The 21,783-nt window shown below is 37.8% G+C and overlaps 1 protein-coding gene across 4 annotated transcripts; it reads left to right on the forward strand.

Annotated features, from left to right (window-relative positions):
* The first annotated feature begins 20 nt into the window (after positions 1–20).
* On the forward strand, positions 21–20,153 carry MYSM1 (Myb like, SWIRM and MPN domains 1). 4 transcript variants are annotated; one of them, XM_075097479.1, is made up of 21 exons: positions 21–122; positions 2,322–2,397; positions 2,586–2,656; positions 3,771–3,848; positions 3,942–3,968; positions 4,480–4,558; positions 5,270–5,368; positions 6,009–6,775; positions 8,083–8,213; positions 9,377–9,480; positions 10,424–10,501; positions 11,656–11,744; positions 12,065–12,119; positions 12,204–12,254; positions 12,987–13,061; positions 13,341–13,529; positions 13,768–13,900; positions 15,752–15,857; positions 15,981–16,038; positions 16,881–16,913; positions 18,818–20,153. In XM_075097479.1, exons 1-21 carry the CDS (start codon positions 46–48, stop codon positions 18,836–18,838), a joined length of 2,397 nt encoding a protein of 798 aa, XP_074953580.1. In that variant the 5' UTR covers positions 21–45; the 3' UTR covers positions 18,839–20,153. The 4 variants fall into 4 exon arrangements, with proteins under 4 accessions (XP_074953580.1, XP_074953581.1, XP_074953578.1 ...); XM_075097480.1 differs by having other exon boundaries at positions 15,984–16,038; positions 18,818–18,917; XM_075097477.1 differs by having other exon boundaries at positions 16,881–20,153.
* Positions 20,154–21,783: the final 1,630 nt, after the last annotated feature.

A 21,783-nucleotide genomic window follows, 5' to 3' on the forward strand; every position in this document is an offset into this window, starting at 1 on the left:
CGCGGCGCTCCCACCCCTTCTCGCGAGATCGGTGGGGCCGGTGTCATGGCGGCGGCGGCAGAGGAGCTGGAGGTGGACATCGAAGGGGACCCGGCGGCCGTGCCCGGAGAGGTGACGCCGGGGTAAGTGAGGGCCGTGCCAAGGGCTGGCGGCCCCGCCGCCGCGGGGAACGCGCCCCTTACCTCCGGCGAGCAGGGTTTGTGTGGTCGCGGCGGCCGGGGTTTGCGTGAGGGGGCGGCGAGGGGAGCGCGTCCCCGGAGCCCCGCGCCCTCGCTTGCTGAGGGGGCTGCCCCGGCCGCCGCCGGGCGCCTCAGGGAAGAGACCTTGGCGTGTCATTGAGGGCCGCGGAGGGCGGGTGGGGAGCGCCGGTGCTGAGTATCGCAGGCCAGGGCGCTGCGAACGGGGCCGGCGAAAGCACTGAAGCGAGGTGAATGCAGAACTGCGGTCAGCGGATCCGGCAGAACGTGAACTAGGTACGCTTGGTGGTGAGACTGCTGGGAGACTTCTTTAAAATACACAGAAGTCACAAAATCATGGAATGGTTTGGGTTGGAAGGGACCTTTAGAGGTCATCTAGTCCAACTCCCCTGCAGCGAGCAGGGACATCTTCAACTAGATCAGGTTGCTCAGAGCCCCGTCCAACCTGACCTTGAATGTTCCCCGGGTTGGGGCATCTCCCACCTCTCTGGGCAACGTGTGCCACTGTTTCACCATCCTCATTGTAAAATATTTTTTCCTTATATCCAGTCTGAATCTACCCTCCTTTAGTTTAAAACCATCACCCCTTGTCCTGTCACAACAGGCCTTGCTAAAGAGGTTGCCCCCATCCTTCCTATAGTCCCCCTTTAAGTACTAGAAGGCTGCAATAAGGTCTCGCCGCAGCCTTCTCTACTCCAGGCTGAACAACCCCAACTCTCTCAGCCTGTCCTCGTAGGAGAGGTGCTCCATCCCTCAGATAATTTTTGAGGCCTCCTCTGGACCCGCTCCAGCAGTTCCATGTCCCTTCTGTGTTGGGGCCTCCAGAGCTGGATGCAGCACTGCAGGTGGGGTCTCACCAGAGCAGAGTAGAGGTGGCAGAATCACCTCTCTTGGTCTGCTGGCTGTGCAGTCAGTGTGCTGCATAACAGGTAGTGAACTCACAGAGGCAGACAGGGTCAGAAAACTGAACTTAGGGAGGGTCAGAAAAATTATTCAAGAAATTCACAGGTAAAGGATCTGTAAACAGATGCTGAAGTGAAAGGACTGCAATTCTAACATTACAAATATATTCCAGCAGGTGCTGGGAGACCATGAGGGGATTGTGTCGGAGACAGTGGCCGGGCTTGCATACAGTCCTAGAGTAACATCTGCTGCTGCCCCTGTTGGAGACAGAATACTGGGCAAAGGGGGCTATTGGTCTGACCTGTTTCTTGATATGCTCTGAAAGAAGCAGGAGTTATATTGGTTTCTGGATGTACATAAGGATTTATCCTTACTTATGAAGAGATGTTTGAGCTGCTGGCACAAAGCAATTTGGAATAGTGGGTGAATTTAATTTTAGCGGCTTTGCAAGGGATATAGGGCTAATTAGTCTTCAGAAAAGCCTGATTGTTCTGGAAGCAAAGAATGACAAAAAAGATTTACATTAATTACTAAGGAGATTTTATGCTGCATTAAAATAGAAGAAAGTTGATCAATTATGTAAAAAAAGTGACAGATTTCTAAAAGTAGTAAGTAGTTATTTACAGAAAAGACAAAGCATAATCTGGATAAAGTCTATAAAAGCACTACTAATTCTGTACGATAGGATTCTGTTAAACCTTGCGTAGTATGAGCTTTCCTCAGGAGGAAAAGAGTTTGTTGGTTTTTTCTTTATAAGGGGGTGTTTTTACCTTATTTGGAGAAAGATGGAGGAAGGGTAAGTGGAGATAATACAACTCAATGACACTTTTAGTACTAAAAATATAGTTCTTTATGTGTCCATAAAATTCTTCTTTCACTTGTATATATTTTACATGGTCCCTCCTGCTTTCAGTCTTTCTGGAAGAGAATTTTTACTGTTCAGGGTTTCACTGGTATCGCATATGGTCTGCAGTGAGATAGGTGAGGAGTTGCTACTGCAATTACTAAGAAAGATGACTTGCTGGTGGGGGATTTATGCTATGCCTAATGGAATATTATAAGAGAGTAACATATAATAGGCTGCAATGTATGATTTTCATTTTAGTATCTGTCACCTTCTGTTAATCATCTTGTTATTTACTACACTGTTATTTTAACTGTGACAGCATTCATTTTGTTTGAATATGTTTGCATTGTCTTGAACACTGGAATCTTTTTCAGAGATCATGAAAACACAGCTTCAAGCTTGCTGCAGGATCACTATCTTGATTCATCTTGGAGAACTGGTAACAGTCTCGTAAGTATTAAATGAATGATACTTCTAGAAAGGTTATCAGCACTCATGTTTTCTCCATTCTGTACATGCTTTTTTAGGCTTCTAACCAGTGTTTTTTGTTTACTTTTAGAAACTATTATATATTGTTGATATTCAAGTAACAGTGACAGAACTAAAATATTAAAATATATTTGTATTTTTTTTTGCAGCCATGGACATTGGACAGCAGCATTAGTGAAGAAAACAGGGCTGTCATTGAGAAAATGTTGCTGGAAGAAGAGTATCCTTTTGCTTATTTGCTTGGTGTTTTCCTTTATAACAATAGAAAACTTCCTATTGCCAAAGGAAATGGACAAATCTTTTCATTGTAGGGTGACTGTCATCTTGTAGGTAGATTGCAGAAATCAAGGAGGACTTCTGAATTGATCATCTAGCTACCTGCAGCTTCCTCTGATGCTCCTGATTCTTCAGAAAATTATTCCAAAGCTTGTCAGATTTAAGCTGGCGCTGGCACCAAAAATAGCAATATTTGTCCCCACTTCAGCTGCTTGTTCAGTGCCACCTCCAGTATCGTGCTGATGCAGCCGTTTGTGTTGCTTCATAGTGAACCTGATCAAACAGCTGATTTGGCTAAAAATAGCTAGTTCTTTTTGCTGAATCGTTCTTCACTTGGCCTGCTTTGCTGTCTCATCTGTCTGGCTACATCCATACTTCTGCCAGCATGGAAGATGAAAACGGGAAGGAACAGCTGCTACTCTTTTTTTCTTTTTTTTTCCCTTTTTTTTTCTTTTTTCTTTTTAAAGCAGTGTTGGCTTAAATAGTCTTACCAGTAGCAGGGGCAGGAGTTGGACTTGATAGTCCTTGCAGGTCCCTTCCAACTCAGGACATTCTGTGATTCTATGATTTCTGCTGTAAGTCAACCTCACAGACTAGGTAGATTATAGCAATAGTAATCACAGGCTAATTTATTTTCATGTTCTTTTTGTAATTGAGTGTAGTAATATACTGTAATAGAGGAACAAGAAAATGAAGCCGTTTGAAGTTTTCCTAATAGAATGGATTATTGAGGCTTAACTTGAAAATAGGTAAGTATCAGTACAATGAAAATTACTTCAGTATATTTTCTAAGTCAAAAAAGAAAAATGCTGTTGTAGAAACAGGATACCTAGTTTGCTGCAAGTAAAGTGAGCATGGGTGTTCAGAGTCAAATGTCACTTCCTTATGCATTAAACTAGTAGGTGTGTGTGAAGTTGTGTATTTAAGTTTTGAAAGTAGTGCAGTATTTGCTTCTCCAGCTGAATAATTATGAACCAGGATAATTTATATGATTATTAGAATTCTCACATGAGCAAATATCTCCAATGCTTTGAAAACCTACTTAGTAACTATTTCAGATATTATTTATCTAATAAATCACTTTCTGAAAAAATATGGCTCAATCAAAAGGAAGTGGAGAAAAGATCTGTGAAAAGGTAAGCTGTGTTTGGGGAAATATTCTCAGTTAAATGATGTGCAACAGCGTCACAATTATTAACTTTTATTTTCACTTTGTTTTTTATTTGCAGCCCACATAAGAAAACTGGAAAAGCCATGTACGTACATTTTAATGATTGAGTTGCATTTTTAAGCGTGGCATCTGACTTTTGTTCAGTTACTGGACACTATTAAAACAAAAAGTTACAGCTCCTTAGTTCCTTTTGTTTGGCTGTACAAAATTATTTAAGAAACCTTTCAATGCGAAGAAATATTGTATAGGCCTGTAGTAAACTAATTTGGTTTTTGTAGCACCGTGGTCCTTACAAAAAAAACCCTTGCTAATTCTAGTTGGCATTCTTGCCTGAACTTTTTCTGTTTGCTGCTTCTGTGTATTTCTGTACTGTTAGTTACTGATGAATGTTGTGTTGCCTTGAATTTTCCAATGTGATGGAGAAGCTGACGTGACTCTAGATATTTTATTTATCAGCCGCATTCATGTTTAAAACAATATATAGAGTTTTACAGAAGGTAGGGAGTCGTCTTCCTCTCAGAAGTTGACTTTGGTTACTGGGATTTGAGAATATATATTTTTAAGAGAGCACTATCTTCTTTTTCCTGTTTTCCTAGGGTGCGATCACCTACAAAATCAGCTAGCTACTCATTAAAGTGGACACCGGAAGAAAAAGAACTGTTTGAACAAGGACTGGTACGTTTGCTTATATCTTTAATATTTTGAATAGAAGTCATTAGTTTATCTTAAATAACAAAATAACATGCTTATTTAATTATTATATACTTCTGGTTTTGTACTTCTACTGTGTTAAAAATAATTGCCATCTACTAAGAGTGTAATGTTAAATCAGATTTATGTTGATGAACCCCCAAAATGGCTTTGTTTACCAGATTTTGTTCATGTGAGGCTGATTGCAATTTGTGATCACAACATATCTCAAGTACACAGCTTTATGAATTGTACAATTGTAAATAGTTAACTACAGGGAGTATAGTGTGTGCTTAAAGCAAATCAGCTAATAAAGTGAAATCCTTTAACTAGTATTGTAAGGTCTTTAGAGATTATGTGGTTGTACAGTGCTCAGTGTAATAGGGTTTCCTTCACCAAGTACAAATTCATTTCAGTAGGATTCCATGAGTTAATAGGCAGTATAATTTACAGTGTGCCTGAATTGGGTGAAGAAGATCCTCTAGTGAAGAAGATCCTCTAGTTAAGAAGAATAACAATAATTTACCGTTGGATGCAATTTTCTTAGTGCTAGAATATGAGTAGCGAGGTTCTTTACCATAGGTTTGCTATACTGTTTGTGCATTTGTAACAAATAATTGAGTGTTTAAACTTTTTTGTCACATAAAGTGGAATGTCTAGAATGCTGGGTGACTTAAACGTGCTTTGTTGTACTAGGTGAAATTTGGCCGCCGGTGGACAAAAATTGCCAAGTTGATTGGAAGTCGTACTGTTCTACAAGTAAAGAGCTATGCTCGGCAGTATTTTAAGAACAAGGTAAACAGAATATCTCTGTAGTTAACAAACAGGCCATTTGACAACTATGCTGTTGTAGATGTAGCTTGATTTTAGTGTGTCTTTTCTCAGGGTACTGCTGTTAAAGTATGTACTCTTATTTCCATATTCAGAAAAGTGGAATATGATTATTTGCAGATTTAAATGTGAAGTCAGACCTGATTTAAAATTCCTGGAATGACTTAGGTATTTTTATTGCTGGTATAACTAAACAATAAATGTAGTATAATTTTAGTCTCTTATACTGTTGGCTGTTAGTCTGAAAATACTTGTTTTCTACTGTACAGCTGTTTCTGCTGCGTGTTGTAGTTTTACCTTTAGCCTCATTTTAGACTTCAAGACCGTTTAAGAAGAAATTCCAACTGTCTGGTTTGTTTGGTGTCTTTGTTGTTGGTCTTTTTTTAAAAAAAAACCAAATACATACTAATTTACACTTGGGCTAGAATTATACCTATAATGCTGTGTAAAATCAATTGCAATGGATTAAAATACATTGAAATAGTAAGATGAGGAGGAAACACTTCAGCATGTCTGCTCTTCAAGTAAAATAGTCCTGACTGTTTAGGAGGCAGAGGGGATTGTTTTGTTTATTTCTCCTAAAAGTATTTTATATTTTCCTAAGGCAAAAAGTGGTGATTCTGAAAAAGAAGAGCAAAGTCGGTGTGGTAGCAATCTTCCTGTTGAAGATGGGATAAGGGTAGAAGCGTGGTCTTCTGAAAACTTGAGGGGCCGTGCAGACCCCAATCTGAATGCAGTGAAAATTGAAAAGCTGTCAGATGATGAAGAAGTAGATATAACTGATGACGACATGGATGAACTACTTTCTCCTACCTTCCAGCAAGAAACTGGAAAATCTGAATTATGTGTTATTTCAAAAAGTCCAGCCGAGGAAATGAAAGGAATGGAACATGTTTTTTCATCTGTTGGACACAGTTCTGCAATTTCTTTGCCTAAAGAAGATCCTCACCATACCAAACAAGATACAGTGGATGCATTAGTATTTCCAGGTGTTGCAGCAACATGTTCCCAGCACCTGAACGGTGATAAACCTGTGAACTTAGATTACCAGCAATACCATAATTTTATTGAGAAAGCTGAACAAGGCAGACTAGTAACATCTCGTGGTACTAGACAAGTAACTGATCAGGAGCTTAACGAGGAACAGAGAGACTTGGCTGATAATGGATTGCTTTTTCCTTCTCCCTGCCAAGTGGATGAAGATCATCAAGAAGAAGCAGAGGAGCTTAAGCCACCTGATCAAGAAGTGGAGGTAGACAGAAGCATCATTCTAGAAGAAGAAAAGCAAGCTATTCCTGAATTTTTTGAAGGGCGCCAGGCCAAAACACCAGAGCGTTATTTGAAAATTAGGAATTATATTTTGGATCAATGGTAAGATGCATTAGTTTAATGACTTATTTCAGTACATGAAGATGATTCATGCCCTGCTTTATTGTAGTTAAAACACTACTTAGTACTAATAGCTTACGAAAATAATAAAATTAATTTTATGGTATCGATATAAAGATTGCCAGTGAACAGCACTGGTTATTAATGCTTCATTTGTATCTTCCCAGTTTTTTTTTCTGGCATTCTGGAAGTGAAGCAATGAAAATACTTTGAAGCATTACGAAAATAGATCAGAACAAGCTGCATCCATTTTGGTTACGTTATTTTCTTACAATTTTTGTCATCCTATATATAAGAAGGCATATGTGATTTTAATAAATGGTTCCTCAAAATAACTGTCTAAATTAATTCCATAATGAGGTCTGTAGCATTGAGTACTGCATTTACAGAAGGGCAGCTAGAAGAAACAGTCTGTGCTGGAGCAAATAATGTTGACCAAAAAAATACTTCACATTCAGAATCAATTTGGAGTAGTGCTTGTACACTTGAATATTCTTATATTCCATCTCCAAAAAATCAGTTTAAGGAACCTTAGTGATTTGTGGTGGCAGGGTCAGTATACAGTTTGTTGTGTTAACAATTTTGTTGTGTGTGCTTGTTGTGTTGGTTAGCTTGCTTTTAAGCAGAAATAATTGCTGAGTTTAACTCTGTTCTCATTTTGTTGTCATGTGTATTGACAGCTTTTTCTAGCCGCAAAGAAACTCTGAAGTTCCATACCAGAGAATTGTTCAACTGAAACTTATCAGTATCAGTTTAAAAGCAAGTAACAATCACAGAATGGTCACAAAGTGGTAGGGGTTGGAAGGGACCTCTGGAGATCATCTTGTCCAACCCCCCTTCTTGAGCAGGCACACCTAGTGAACAGAGAGTGCATAGAGAGTGAAAACAGGCTTATTTATCACACCAAGGAAGCCTATGATTATGTGACCTATCTATACTAATCTAATGCAGACATTCTTTGATCAATTTAACAGTATCATAGTACTTCTGAGTAGTTCATTGCTTCCTGGCACCAGTCATGTTGAAAGGTTTGTTTTAACACACAGAACATAAGTTTCACTCTGCATAAGTATGAATGTATATAAATAACCCTAAAATAAATGGTATGTGTTTTGTGAAATTTATATTTTTGCTGTGATTGCCCAGCGTAGTGGTGTGTAGTGTGTGCATTGCAGAGGGGGAAAAGAACCACTTTAGTGGCTTATCTTAATCTCAGTTTAAGTCACACGATTCCTTCCTTCCCTCGTGATTTGCTTCACGGTTTGATAATGTGCTGTACTTTATTTCAGGGAGAGATGTAAACCCAAATATCTGAATAAGACTTCAGTACGTCCTGGCCTTAAGAACTGTGGTGATGTTAACTGCATTGGACGGATCCACACATACTTGGAATTAATAGGAGCTATTAACTTTGGCTGTGGTAAAGATATTTTTATTGGAATCAGTTCAGAACTTAAACTTGAATCAGTTCTTGCACAACACATCTATTGTTGACTGTCAGATTTTTTTATTAAAATGAATATTTTCATGTGAAGGGTGAACATTAAGGTTAGTAGGTAGGTCTTTAAAAGAAAAGTTTTAAGTTCACTTAATTGGAGCGATCATGACTGCACTTAATCAGAAACAAGCATCCATGTGGATAATCTTCCAACTTCTCTGTACTCTTAATGTCTTAAATGGCAATTGTTGTTACATTTAAGTTCTGTAGAGGAGAATCTTTGCACTGTAGTATAGTCATGTTCCAACCTATACGGCTGTAGCCTATTTTGGTATTAATGTTGAAGTACTGCTTAATGTCAGTGTATGCTGCTCACACAGAAAGATACACGTTAATCCTTCCTAGGAAGGACCTTCTGAGCAGATTCTCTCATGACCTTTGACAGTCTAGGGGAGTTTGTAACCTGCTTACAGGGTTATGGATTTTTGGTTTTACACAAGACCTTTTATTTTCTTTTTTTCCTCCCCTTCATGTTTACTGCACACCAGCTGGTGGGGTGGTTTGTTTGTTTTGTGTTTTTCTCTGTGTCCAGTGTTGGATTTTTTCCTGACATCTGCTGTATCTGAAATTTTGCCCTCCTTCTGTGTAAGACAGAGTTAAAGTTATTGTTTCTTTTCGCATACTGAATTATAACTATTTCCTAAATAAAAAACAGTGTCTTCATCCTCAGGGGTAATTTTTACAAGATTCAAATGTTAAATGTAGGTGACCTGTTAAAAATATATATACACCTATAAGTTACTGTTGGTTTGGTCTCCCTGGATTAATTTTTGGTCCAGAGCTGAATGGGTGTCACCTAGGAGAGGAGGAATAGCCTGCAGATACATTTTGGCTGAAATAAATTAACAATAAGGAAGGAGGTTTTCCCATCTTAAAAATGTTGTGGTAGTGGGAGAGGGCTACATAATCAGTTAGTAATATGACCATCAAGAGATGTCTTTTTCACTGTGGGGATTTTTGTTGTTGCTTTTTTCTTTATGGCATGTGTTGTTACCACTTACCTATGTCATTCTTGGCTCTGTACCAGAAATTAGTGCCTTCATACTATACCGGAGTACAGTGTATCTCTCTTCCATATCCTGTAGAACAGGCTGTCTATAACCGACCCCAGCCAGCTGATAAAGCACGGTCCAAAGAAGGCAAAGACACAGTGGAAGCGTACCAGCTTGCTCAGCGCTTGCAGTCCATGGTACGTTTTGGTGAGGGAGGTGGGGGCAGCAAAAAACGTTGAGCGTGGAGAAGGTCTTTTCAGTTTTCATTTTCAAACTAAGGCACCTCAGGAAATTTCTTCTCTCATTCAGTTTGCAGTTTCATTAGAATGCCCTGTAATTCGAGTGTCAAGTCTAACTGCTATCTGACAGTTCTCTGTCCTAACTTCTGCTATCTTACACATTTGATTTCTGTTCAGGTACTAACTACAATTTTGTTTCAGTCTTTCCCTGCGGCCTGAACCCCTTCCTTCCCACCTTCCCATAACTTATTACCCTCTATGAGCCAGAAAATAGTGGAGTGTGTTGGTACTGTGTGATTAAGTTGCTTACATTTTAACTGTTTAAGTATACTAGGTATATAACGTGACTTACTGAGAGTCTTGTGCACACAGTTAGTAGTAACTCATTCATAACTACGTGACATATCAAGGCTTGCCAGATTTTATTTTCATATTCACATTTAGTGTAGCATTTTTAAGTACTTCATAGCAAAATAAGTCAGTTGATGAGAGGGAAACTACATCAATCCCACTAAAAAAAAAAAAGAAATATAAAGAACTGTAGCATACACTAGATGTAAATGTACTGGGTTTATAGCTTTTTATATTGTCTGAGCTATAATTCAGAGCTGGATAATAATGTACTGTTGCTGTCAGAGATGTTGATGATCCATGGAGCATCAACCAGGTGTTATGCTTTACAGCCTTAAAACCTGAAAACTTCGCCGGTGATATTTCATGACAGACTGTGAACTACTTAATTCTACAGAACTCCAGGGTGTTCTTTCTTTTCTGGAAATATGTTAGTAACATTGAAGTGGCAGTAACCTTTTGAAGGACAGTGTTCTTATGGCTGATTAAAAGAAGTAAATGGATGTTTTAGCAATATGAGCTTTGACTCATGTTGAATTGCTTGCTGCAGCGTACTAGAAGACGACGAGTGCGAGACCCTTGGGGAAACTGGTGTGATGCAAAGGATTTGGAAGGACAGACATTTGAGGTAACCCTTCTGTGTTTAAACTTTCCTTACAGAATTAATTTTTGCTAATTGCTAGCAGGGGCGTTGCATGAAATATACAAGGGAAACAGTTGTGTAATAGGTACTTTAACCTCTCTTTGGGGAAGCAATAAATTGAAAATAATGTAGAAGCTGTTACACCTTTATGCTGCTGCTAAGTGCAGCTGTACTTTGGTGTTTACAAAGGTGTTCATGTTGCGAGCATGTACGGCCCTAAGTAAAGCTCTGCTTTGTCTTGTAGGAGATTTCATGACCCTTTGTTTTCAACTGCCTTACTAAAGCTAACAGTAGGGGATAGGAGAATAACATTTCAATTTTATTTTATTCAGTTCTATGTGGTTTCTTTGTGTTTATAATGCAGGTGATACGAGTTCCTAACATTAATTCCACTACTAGCAATAGCCCCAGAAATACTGTGGTTCATGAAATGCTTAGAAAAATTCATAGAAGTTTAAATATTTTAAAGAAGATTTGGAAAGAAAATATCCACTTGTCCATTTCTACAATTTCAAATTATACAAAAAGAACTGTAAACATTCTAGTTTTCTTATATAGGAAACCACTTAAATTTGCAACCTTCAGTAGTATCTGTAACTATTACTTCCATAATAGGTATGGCTATGTATATTGTGTATATATAAAAAATATATAATTACTTCCATAGGTGTGGCTATAATGCCATACCTATTTTTGAGTAACTGTGGCTAATAATTCTAACAATTTCTGCAAAATACATATTTGGATGGAAATAAAGTTTGAAAACACTCATCCTAAAGAGGTGTCACGATAAATTCTGGCCACGGATTGTAATGGCAGATTTTCTCCTTAGTTGTCACACCTGCATTTATGCATGGTTTGCGATATGGGCTGTGATTTTACTAAATGTGATTGACTTGGGGAATGTAAGAATTCTCTCATTAAGGATCTTGTGAACTAGATCCCTGACTGTCATTACTTTCACACTGCTTGATTCTGCTAGGGCTATTGCGCTCTCTCTCGAGTAGTCCTGTAGCACACAAAAATTGGTAGCATATCAAGAGGACACTGATGACAAGATTTTATTCTGGGCTGGTTTTGTCATCAGTGCTGAAAGAGCACTTAAGACGTTAAGAGAGATTTCTTTTTAAATTTTTTAGCATCTGTCTGCTGAAGAATTAGCAAGAAGAAGAGAAGAAGAAAAACTGAAACCTGCAAAATCTTCTAAAGGTTCAAGACAAATAAAAAGGTATTATTTAATGTATATCATGTTCAAACATAGATCTTCTAGAAATTAAAATATGTCTTGGGCAGTGTCAGGTTGCAGTGCTGCAAATCATTAATATTTATAATGGCCTGATGACCTGTATGCATTTCACATGTTTTGTACTGAAGTTCATGAGTGTGGGTAGCAAAGTTTCTGTATGTGGTGGAAGTCGTCACAGTGTGGGATGAGAAAATCCAGTAAAGAGAACAAGGTTATTCCTCCTCTGCCAAGGAGAGAGAGGGAAACTTGAAGTGTTTCCTGACTGTCCTACATCTTTAGAGAAATTTTCTTTCGTTTTATAGTTCCTTTGATCCCTTTCAGCTGATACCGTGCTGTTTATTCACTGAAGAAAAACAGGTATGTACCTATTGGTGAATACTCAACAATGCTTTATTACTTATGTTATTTTTCTTATACTCATTATTGGGTTTATCATTTCAGGAACCTTTTCAGGTGAAAGTGTCTTCCGAAGCACTTTTAATAATGGATTTGGTGAGGATTAAGTTTTATCTTTCAAAAAGCTATGAAGTGTATGTTGAAGGTTTTTTCTTTTTTGTTTTTTGTTGTTTTGTTTTAATGGGCAACATAAGAAGATTGAGAAATATAGTATTTAACTTCTTTCCATTCAGACCCAGAAGTGAGAATCTAGTATTAAATAAAGCCCCTAAAGAAGAATGTTTTTTTTTTAATATTGTGCTTAGTTTTCCTAGAAGGTAAATGGTTGTACACTAATAATACGTACTACTCTCCATCATATGTTAAATATAATTTGCTTAAAGCTACTTTATAAAATAGACTGCTGTTTTGAAGTCTTATGGGTTCATTTTCTACTAGTCTGAGAACTGATTTTGTGTACACAAGGCAATGTGTGTTTTGTTTTTTTTAAAAATGACAGGTTATACTGAAATCGGTGCAGTTGTTCAGCACTGCACAGCATTGCACAGGCTTCAGGTTTTGAAGCCAGCATTGCTTCATGTATGGAAGTGTTATACATAAGCACCATATACATGCGTGTATATAATAAGCAAAAATAATCTTTTCTCTTTGCTTTAAATTGAAACGCTGGGTGTTTGAGTATCTTTAGCTGTCCTAAGTTTTCCTTCTAAATGTCATTGAGAAGTTACTGACTTGTAGCTGTGAAGCCAATGTATTTTGTCATGTGCAGATCAAAACTAGGAGAAATTATACAACTTCAACCTCAGTAATTGTTTAATATCATTTTAGCACTCTCATGTGTCTATGGCGGAAGTAATAGGGCTGCTGGGTGGAAGATACTCTGAAGCTGATAAAATTGTAGAAGTAAGTGTTTGTCTTTTTACATTTTTTTCTAAACTATTAAAACTGTTATAATATATATGATTCAGGTAGATGTAAATGTTATTTCTGAAGGGCAACTACTGAAATATATTAAAGTTATTTACTCTAGTCTTGAAACATTAAGAGTTATGCGTATGTTCAAGTGTTGGCCTGTCAACTTGATCATGAGGAAGAGCTGGTATATGACTCTTAAAATTCTTTAAATTTTATTTAACTGATGGAGATTTCTTGCATTTATCCATCTGGAGACTTTTTTAACAGGTTTGTGCAGCAGAGCCGTGCAATAGTCTCAGTACAGGATTGCAGTGCGAGATGGATCCAGTATCTCAAACGCAGGCCTCGGAAACACTGGCTGCCAGAGGATACAGTGTTATTGGATGGTACCATTCCCACCCGGCCTTTGACCCTAACCCCTCGATACGAGATATTGACACACAAGCTAAATACCAGGTACTTGCAGGGCTGTACATTAAAAATAAATAGCAAAAACCCGCAGCAACCCTAAAGACTCTCTGGTATTTACAATGTTAATACACGTTATTGTTCTAATGCATCTTAAAATAAATTCATTCATAAATTGACATAAATTCTATTTTTAAAATTTCAGAATACTGTTGTGAAAAAAGTGGTGTTTCTTGTATGTGGGTTTTCTTGTGTGATTTTGGTTTGTTTGTTTTGGTTTTTTTAGAGTTATTTCTCCAGGGGTGGTGCCATGTTCATTGGAATGATTATAAGTCCTTACAACCGAAATAATCCTCTTCCATATTCTCAGATTACTTGTCTAGTAATTAGTGATGAGATCAGTTCTAATGGTTCCTACCGTAAGTACTGATATTTTATCCTCTGTCTGAATTTTTTCTTTTGCTTTTGGATACTAAGGGGAAAAATGTTGTCTGTTCTTGAACTTGAGAAATAGGTATTTATGTTTATGTTGGTAACTTGTGCTGTACAAAACCAGGAATTTCAGTTAAAGAGTAATCCTACAAGTAATCCATGCTGTCATGACACGAATATACAGGCATAGACAGATTGTTTTTCTGTGCTAGTATTTCCCACAATCCATGAAAGAAATTAAAGGGTTGGGACAAGGGTCACTGTAATTTATATACAGTATCCATATGAATAGCTGTAAAACTGCTTCATGTGTATTACTTATACTCTGCTGCATTACAAAATTCTGAACAGATCCTCTGATTGAGGAGGCAGAAGTATAATAGCAAAGACTTGGCTGCTACAGTGGCCAAAAATCCTTATTTGTGTAACTTAGGATTCAGAAGGTCAAAGGGTCAAACTTGCCAGCTGTCCAGGAAAAGACAAGATATGAAAGATGAAATGCTATGCTGGCATGAATCCCAACCTAAGAGAACAAATTCTTGATTAAAAATGTCATTGGCGGTTCATGAAAACGGGATGTTTTCCTTTCTTGAATAGTTATGAACATATAAATTTATGGTATTTCAAGTGATGATCTGCTCATTCCCTGACATTAATTGGAGGAAAATTCCCATGATAATAGTATAAGCTTATGGTAGCTGCCCCTTCTCTCTCCCCCTTGCTTTTGCATACAAATTCCGAGGTTTCCAATTTCCTTGGCGAGGCAATAGGAGCGGCCATGTGACCCAGCAGTTCCCCCTCTGTTTTTTCCTGTGGAAGTAAGCAAGGAAGACCATTTGCCTGCAGCCTTGCTTCATTGTCCGAGGGGATGTGAAGTGGGGGCCACATCTGTGCAATAATTCTTGTTTACCATACTGATAGTACTGTAACTTTATCCTCGTTTCCCATTGTAGTGTGGCATTAAAATACGTAGAAACTTATTCTGTCCTTAGAAATAGACTATAGTACTGGTGAAAAGAACAAAAATTAGTATTTCATATGAGCTATAAACATTTCTATAGATTAATTCTTATTCTTGGAAATGTGTTCTGCGCTGGACACTTCACAGTTGAGGTGTGTTCAAGTAGCAAATTGTATTTATTGCTTTCTTTTTACTTACTCTGAGGTATAGTTGGAAAGCATGTGTTTCATCTCACTAAATTTTTATGATCTTGGAAAGTCACTTTTTTGTAATGATTTACTGAAATTTACAGTCTCTTTCTTTCCCCATGCTTTTTGGGAACTGAACTGTGTTCTGCAAGTAATTTTCTGGTGTTCCTTTATAACACTTACTAAATTCCTCTTCCCTCACCTGCAATAAACTAGAGGAATTTCTTCCTTTAGGAACAAAGTTCCTCTGCAATCTAGAACAATAGTCAGCCACTCATCAACCAGTTCACACATGAAAAACAAAACCTTTTTGTATTCTCTTAACAACCACATAGATCTTAGACTACAACAGTGTAAGTGGTACTAGGTTATAAGAACTCAATTTATTTTGCCATTTTTCTGTTATGTTGTAGATTTCTCTGTGCTTCCTTATGTCTTGAGGAGTTGGTGAGGGCAGGGAGGAGAACAGGTTTGTTCCCTACTCCCACGAAAATGAAATTTGAAATCATACTTTTACTTTAACCTCCTTAATGTTGGCAAGTAACGGGACTGTGAGCTTCTGCTGTCAGTAACAAATTATGAACAGTTCTGGGGAAGGAAGGAATTGCACTGAAAATTAAAAAAGAAAAAAGTTGCATGTACTAGAAACACTGAATGACTGTTGTCATTTTGTGTTCAATTGATTGCAGGCCTGCCCTACAAATTTGAAGTACAGCAGATGTTGGAGGAACCTCAGTGGGATTTAATATTTGAAAAAGCAAGATGGATAATTGAAAAATACAGATTCTGCCATAGGTATTTGTCTACTTATCTTATAAAGAACAGCCAGTTTAGAATTTTTGCATGTTTGTTATTGATGTTTCGATAAAGATGTGTGTCTGCTTTCTACAGCACTACTATTTGTTTGTCTTTCAACAGCAGTGTCCCCATGAATAAAATTTTTCATAGAGATTCTGACCTGACCTGTTTGCAGAAAGTAAGTTTTCATCTTTTAATTTTCAGCTTTTTTAATTTTAAATGTTTTCTTAAATACAAATCTGTTTTATGTGGTCAGAAGTCACCTGAAGGTAGACTTTGACAAATGTGAGATGTAAACTAATCACAATAAATGACTTCTATAGTGCAGCTTGTTAACTTGCAAGCACAATGACAATAACAATGTTCATTTGAGAGAGTTGGGGACAACAGTTGCATGCAAATACCAAGTTTTAACCTCAATTTGGAGAAGAAAGGATATCAATAATGTCTCTTCTCAGCATGCTGTATGCTTTTGGTGTCGAGAACTGCATGCATTTTGAGAGATGATTGGACTTCCTAGTCCTTTGTTTGATCAGTAAAGTAGTGCTGTGCCATGTTTGTCATGCATAAGTGGGAACTTTAATTTTCCAGCCAGTGTAGTCATTGCTATGAAGTTCTAAATAACTACAGCTGTAACATTAATTGCACAAACAAGACAGAAAATCTGCCCAAAGCAAAAAACATAAACAGAAAAGACGTACACAATGATTGCCTACACATAATTTTTTTTTTCCCTCTCAAAGTGAACTTGCTTATAAACAGCTTAAATCTAAAACTGAGTTGGTAGAATACGCTTGCATTTGTGTAATGGGTTTCAAAGAATTGATTTTAAACCCCCCATGTGTTCCTGCATGACTGTTCCTTTCGAAGATTTATACCATACAGTTGAACACTCTGTAGTGTTAACCTTAAATAAATAAATAAAAATCCCTTTGGGATACTTATCAGCTAGAAGGGGAAAAATAAACTCAGGGAAAAAGACCATTTTAAAAAAATATTTTCTCCTTTTCTTTTGACCAGCTTCTGGAGTGCATGAGGAAGACTTTGGGCAAGGTAACAAACTGCTTCATTGCTGAAGAGTTCTTGACTCAGATAGAAAACTTATTCCTTTCCACATACAAGAGTGAGAAAAAGAGTAATGCCGAAGAAGAAAATGAGAATGAGTGTTCAAATGAACTGCCAATGTGATGGTTTTAATGCAACAAAATTACGGAATTTTGATTTTATTTTTTATTTTTTCATTTTCTTCCCCTCCTCCCCATTATGTCAACGCTTTCAGAATTATTATCCATTTTAATAGTAACTGAACAGAATCCAGTGTCATCTTATTGTTATGGTTTAAAAATACTTCGAAAAACTCCTAATGTGTGTGACCTGACTATACGAGGAACACTTAATACTAACATTTTGCAAAAAATGAGTTTCGCAGAATTAATTCTTTGGCCAACAGTCTGCCATTTGGGAAGAATAATGTGCTTCAGTCCTCAAGGAGAGTCTGTCCTCTCTCAAGTCTTTCAGTTTGGGAATTTTCTCTTCTTTTTTATCTACACGTACACATCCAACTTGGAATGAATTTGTTCGTTAATCCTTTAGAGACTGTAAGTTTGAATGAATTCACAAAAGAGAAAGTTACAACTTAACTGAAATGAAAATTTTGTAGCTCACTGATTTCAGCCTTCCCTGGTATCCAGTCTGAAGTTTTATTCAGTTGTGGTTTAATAAGTCATCTGATTTTTGTTACTTCCCCCCCATTGATCCCTATGGTTAAGTAGCTTTTTGGCATGCGTTTTGCTGTCTTGCTTCTATAGTTGGGGAGGAAAAGCTGGCAAGTTTTCATGACTTCTCAGTAGTAGTTGTGCTTGTTTCCAGTGGAAATGGTAACTCCTGTCTTATTACAGGTTGCAATCTTTCTGATCTTCCATTCTACGGGGAGATACTATATTGTTCTGCCAGACCATTGTGATTTGCCCACTTCTAATTGCCACTGTTTCCTGTGGAAACAAGAGCTCTAGATTGATGATGAACTTGGTGCAACAAGCAGAAAAGTATTTGTCTTTTTAAAGTAAAAAACCCACCAGCTTTTATATTCAGTCTTCTCTAATGTGCAGTTCAATAAGATGGCATACTGTTTTGTGTCAGTTCTTCAGTTACAATTTCATACCAGTATATATTCAGATAAATTAGTCATAAACAGATCTTGATGGGGAAGTTTCTTGATTGCGACTTGGAAATGTTTCTTGAGCTATATCACTGTGAATCTTTATAGAAAAAAATGTGCTTTAAATTTTGCTTTTTAAATCATGAGGAAACTTGACTTGTATACAGCTATCACTATTTACACCGGTTTATCTTGGGCAAAGTTTCTCAGGTCTAAAATATATTTGAAAACACGAAGCAAGCAAGACCTTGAGTTTATATCTAGATGGGCAACAATGGACTCAATTCTTATTTTAAAAAATATATAAGTGTATATATATGTAGTTCTACATAACATAAATGGAATTTCAGATTTTATACGTTTACATTTTTAACTTCAGCTTTTCATTTGTATAAAGAGTTTGAAAAGCTTTAAAATTCTAGAGTTGCATCCCAAGGAGGGAACTCCTTTACAGGAAGTTAAAATTTCTTTTTTATTATGCCTCATAAAATTTTAGTCCCTTTCTGTTACTAAGTGGAAGGTACAGAACCCGATCGTATGAAAATGTGAGCCCTTGATGCTCAGTGATTCTCCCAGTGCAGATTCAAGAGCTATGGACTGAATATATTCATCAATGTTCTGTGCTCTCTTCTATGTTCAGACCTGCTGGTGCGCAGCTTTATGGTCCCACTACTATGTATAATTTACAAACTTGGTGTCTCCATCCGTATAAGGCATGTTACTCAGTTTGCATATATTCTGAAATGTCGCCTTTGGGTCTTCCTCATTAAAAACATTGCATGGTTTTCTGTATTTCTAGTTCAAACTACACTCCTGGTGAGAAAGCATTCCTTCCCTACTTAGCTGTGGCGTGGTCTGCTGTGTAAGGTATTCTTTTGCAGTTTTGCATAGGTTACTCTCTAGAAAAATCACACAGTATAAATGTATGTACTAAAAGCTGTAACTAGTTCTGATTTGTAGGAAAAGAATTTTGAACCTCCTGTGTAACAGCACTATGAAGCAGATAATGTCCTTTGTCCGCATACAGTCTATTTCCAACCATTTAAGGATGGATGTCAGTATTACCCCAGTAGTGGTAACAATGTGCTGGCTGTGTCTCTGTTCAATGATTACAATGCGTTAAAGACAGACAGTTGAATTAATTGGATTTAACAGTGATGTTATGTAAGAAAAGTTTTGAGTGAAACATACTTTTGAAGCAGCATGTCTCTTGAGTAGAGGACATGGTGCAGTATTGAGCCTTTGGTAGGCACACATAGACTCCAGATTTTCTGAGAGTTCATTAGCAGAGTGGTGTGGGAGGAAATATAACTGCTAGTACCCTTGTAATCCAGTTTTATCACAAAATATTATATGTGAATCAGAAAGGGCACATTTGTGATGCTAAGTAATAATTTTGTTGGCAGGAGCCATGGTAACAAAATAACTAACCTACTTCTCAGAATTTGTTTTTACTGTGTGGTTAATATGAGTTTGGAAGTTGCATGCTTCTAAGGAGATAAAAGTATATTTTACTAATGCTACCAGTTCTGCTACCAAACACCTATAAGGCATTCAATTTTTTTTTTATTGCAAAACCTTTTTTTCTTTCCTTCCCCCCCAGCTAGTCCTGTTGCACTAGCTTTGTTTTAGTGTACCTGTTCGGGACTGATATGCTATTTCTTTGTGTAAGACCAGCTGTTATGCCTTGCCAAGTTGTTGCTCGGGAGATGGAAAATGGTTGAGTAGCCAGTAGAATGATACAGTTTAAACTGGAAGAGTCAACAGTTGAAAAAAGGAAGAAACAAAAGAACACCAAAACCCCCAAGATTTAACCCCTGGCAAATATCCTTTATGGGCATTTGTTTTGCTATCCCTGTTATCAGCAGTGCTTCTTTGCAGGGATGTATGGATTGTGTTCCAGGGGAGGGGAAGGCCAAGGCCCATATCTTTTTTAAGTAAATAACTTACCAAGAACAGTTCAGTTGAGGAAAACAAACAGACAAACAAAAAACAAACCCAAAACCAGCCAAACAAAAAAGTTAAGTGTTGCCATTAATATTAAGTATTTTTTCCGTTTGCTTCCTGCTTTGATATTCCTGACTGATGGTATATAGGAGTCTGCTAATAAAGACTGTATGTGCAGTACCTTGAAAGATGTGTTCCACATTTGTAATAGCTGCTTGTCTCTTGAGCGTCAGAGCTGGTATTTGCTCCAAGTCAGTCACAATGACCCAGTCATTCAACGAAGTTTAGTTCCACTAGAGGGAGCTTTGTTACAGCTGATACAAAGATGGTTTTGAACTAAGCCAAAACTGTTCTTACTAGTGCATGAAACTTCTGGCGAGTGTCTAAATGTTGTGGGCAGTAGCTGTGTGCCCTGCTATAGGTTTGCTTCTTTCACTTGTTCTTATAAACCCCTTGCTTTAGTCTCCTTCAGAAGATTGCCCAGTGGCACTTTGTGGCAGGAATGCCAGGGTGGTAGATCAGTATTCTCCACGCTGTTCTCACAGAGAGAGTCCTGGCTGTAGTGTCACTGAAGTAATGTAATGTAATGGGTTTGTTTTCATGGGCAGCTCCCATAAATTCTGAAGATTACCGTTCAAACAACTCTATTCATTACCCAAATTTGATTCGTGTGTTGGTTCTATCTCTATTTCTACCAGCTGCAGGAGGTAGATTAACTCTTTCCTGCTGTGCTAGCAGAGACTTAGGTCTGTTGGGCATTACTGAGCTATGCGGACAATGAGTTGTGTGGGGAAAAGAGACCCTGTGGAGATGGAAAGCACGCGGCAAGGAGGTGTACAGCACACCTTGATAGGCAGGGTGTGGCAAAGCAGTGCACCCCGGCGCCTGCAAGGGGAAGGAAACGTGCTGTGCTGTTGCTGAGGGGGCAAGGGACGTCAGGATGTGTGCAGGGTGGCTTCAACCGGCCCCACAGAGCTGGCGCATGGGAAGTAGCTCGTTGTTAACATCCCAGTGAACATTGTAATCATATTTGATACTGAACAAAGTATTTAATGGCCTGGATAAAAGCATTGTGGTTGTTTAATTGGAAATATCTTGCTGTTTTATGTAGACCTAGTGCCCTAGTTTTATGAGATTTAGAATTGTGCTGAGAAACTGTTTCCATGGAAGCAGAGATCACTAAAGAAATAATACACTCCACATTTCCTACAGGATTATTCCTTTTACAGCCTGCTATTCTAAATAATTAACTCCTGTAGTGCCATTATAGGTTATCATGGATTAAAGGAAATAATACTTTTTTTTAGTGTCACTGAGACATTACATATATTTTTTTATATAGAGAGAGAGATATTTGGAAAGACTTTTGTCTTTAAAATAAGTCTGTTCTCTCTCTATTTGCAGAGGGGGAAATCCACCAGTACAAAAAAGTTAATGGAAAAGTGCACTTCTATTTTGGCAATTTATGCAGCTTTGTCAGGGAAACTTAAGATTATTCCTCCTTTGCCTTTCTCTTGCCACTGTTCTATGCTTTTTGCTTGGTGATGGGTGTAGTTTAAAACCATCATCGTGCTTCTGGCCACCTTTGAGGGAAGAGACAATGCAGGTTTTCATTAAGGTGATGAAAATCTTCCACCAGTAGGGAAAAGAGACCATCATATGGTACTTCTGACAAACTCTTCTGCTTCACTGCAAGTGTCTGTAAAAAGGGGAAACTGTCAAATGATAATATGAGGCTGAGAGCGAACATGAATGTTTGTAAACATCATACAAGCAAACTATTTGCCAAAAAGCCCCATTGCTGCCCATGCATAGGGG

The sequence above is a fragment of the Phalacrocorax aristotelis genome, chromosome 6 (assembly GCF_949628215.1).
Source record: "Phalacrocorax aristotelis chromosome 6, bGulAri2.1, whole genome shotgun sequence".
Taxonomy (NCBI): domain Eukaryota; kingdom Metazoa; phylum Chordata; class Aves; order Suliformes; family Phalacrocoracidae; genus Phalacrocorax; species Phalacrocorax aristotelis.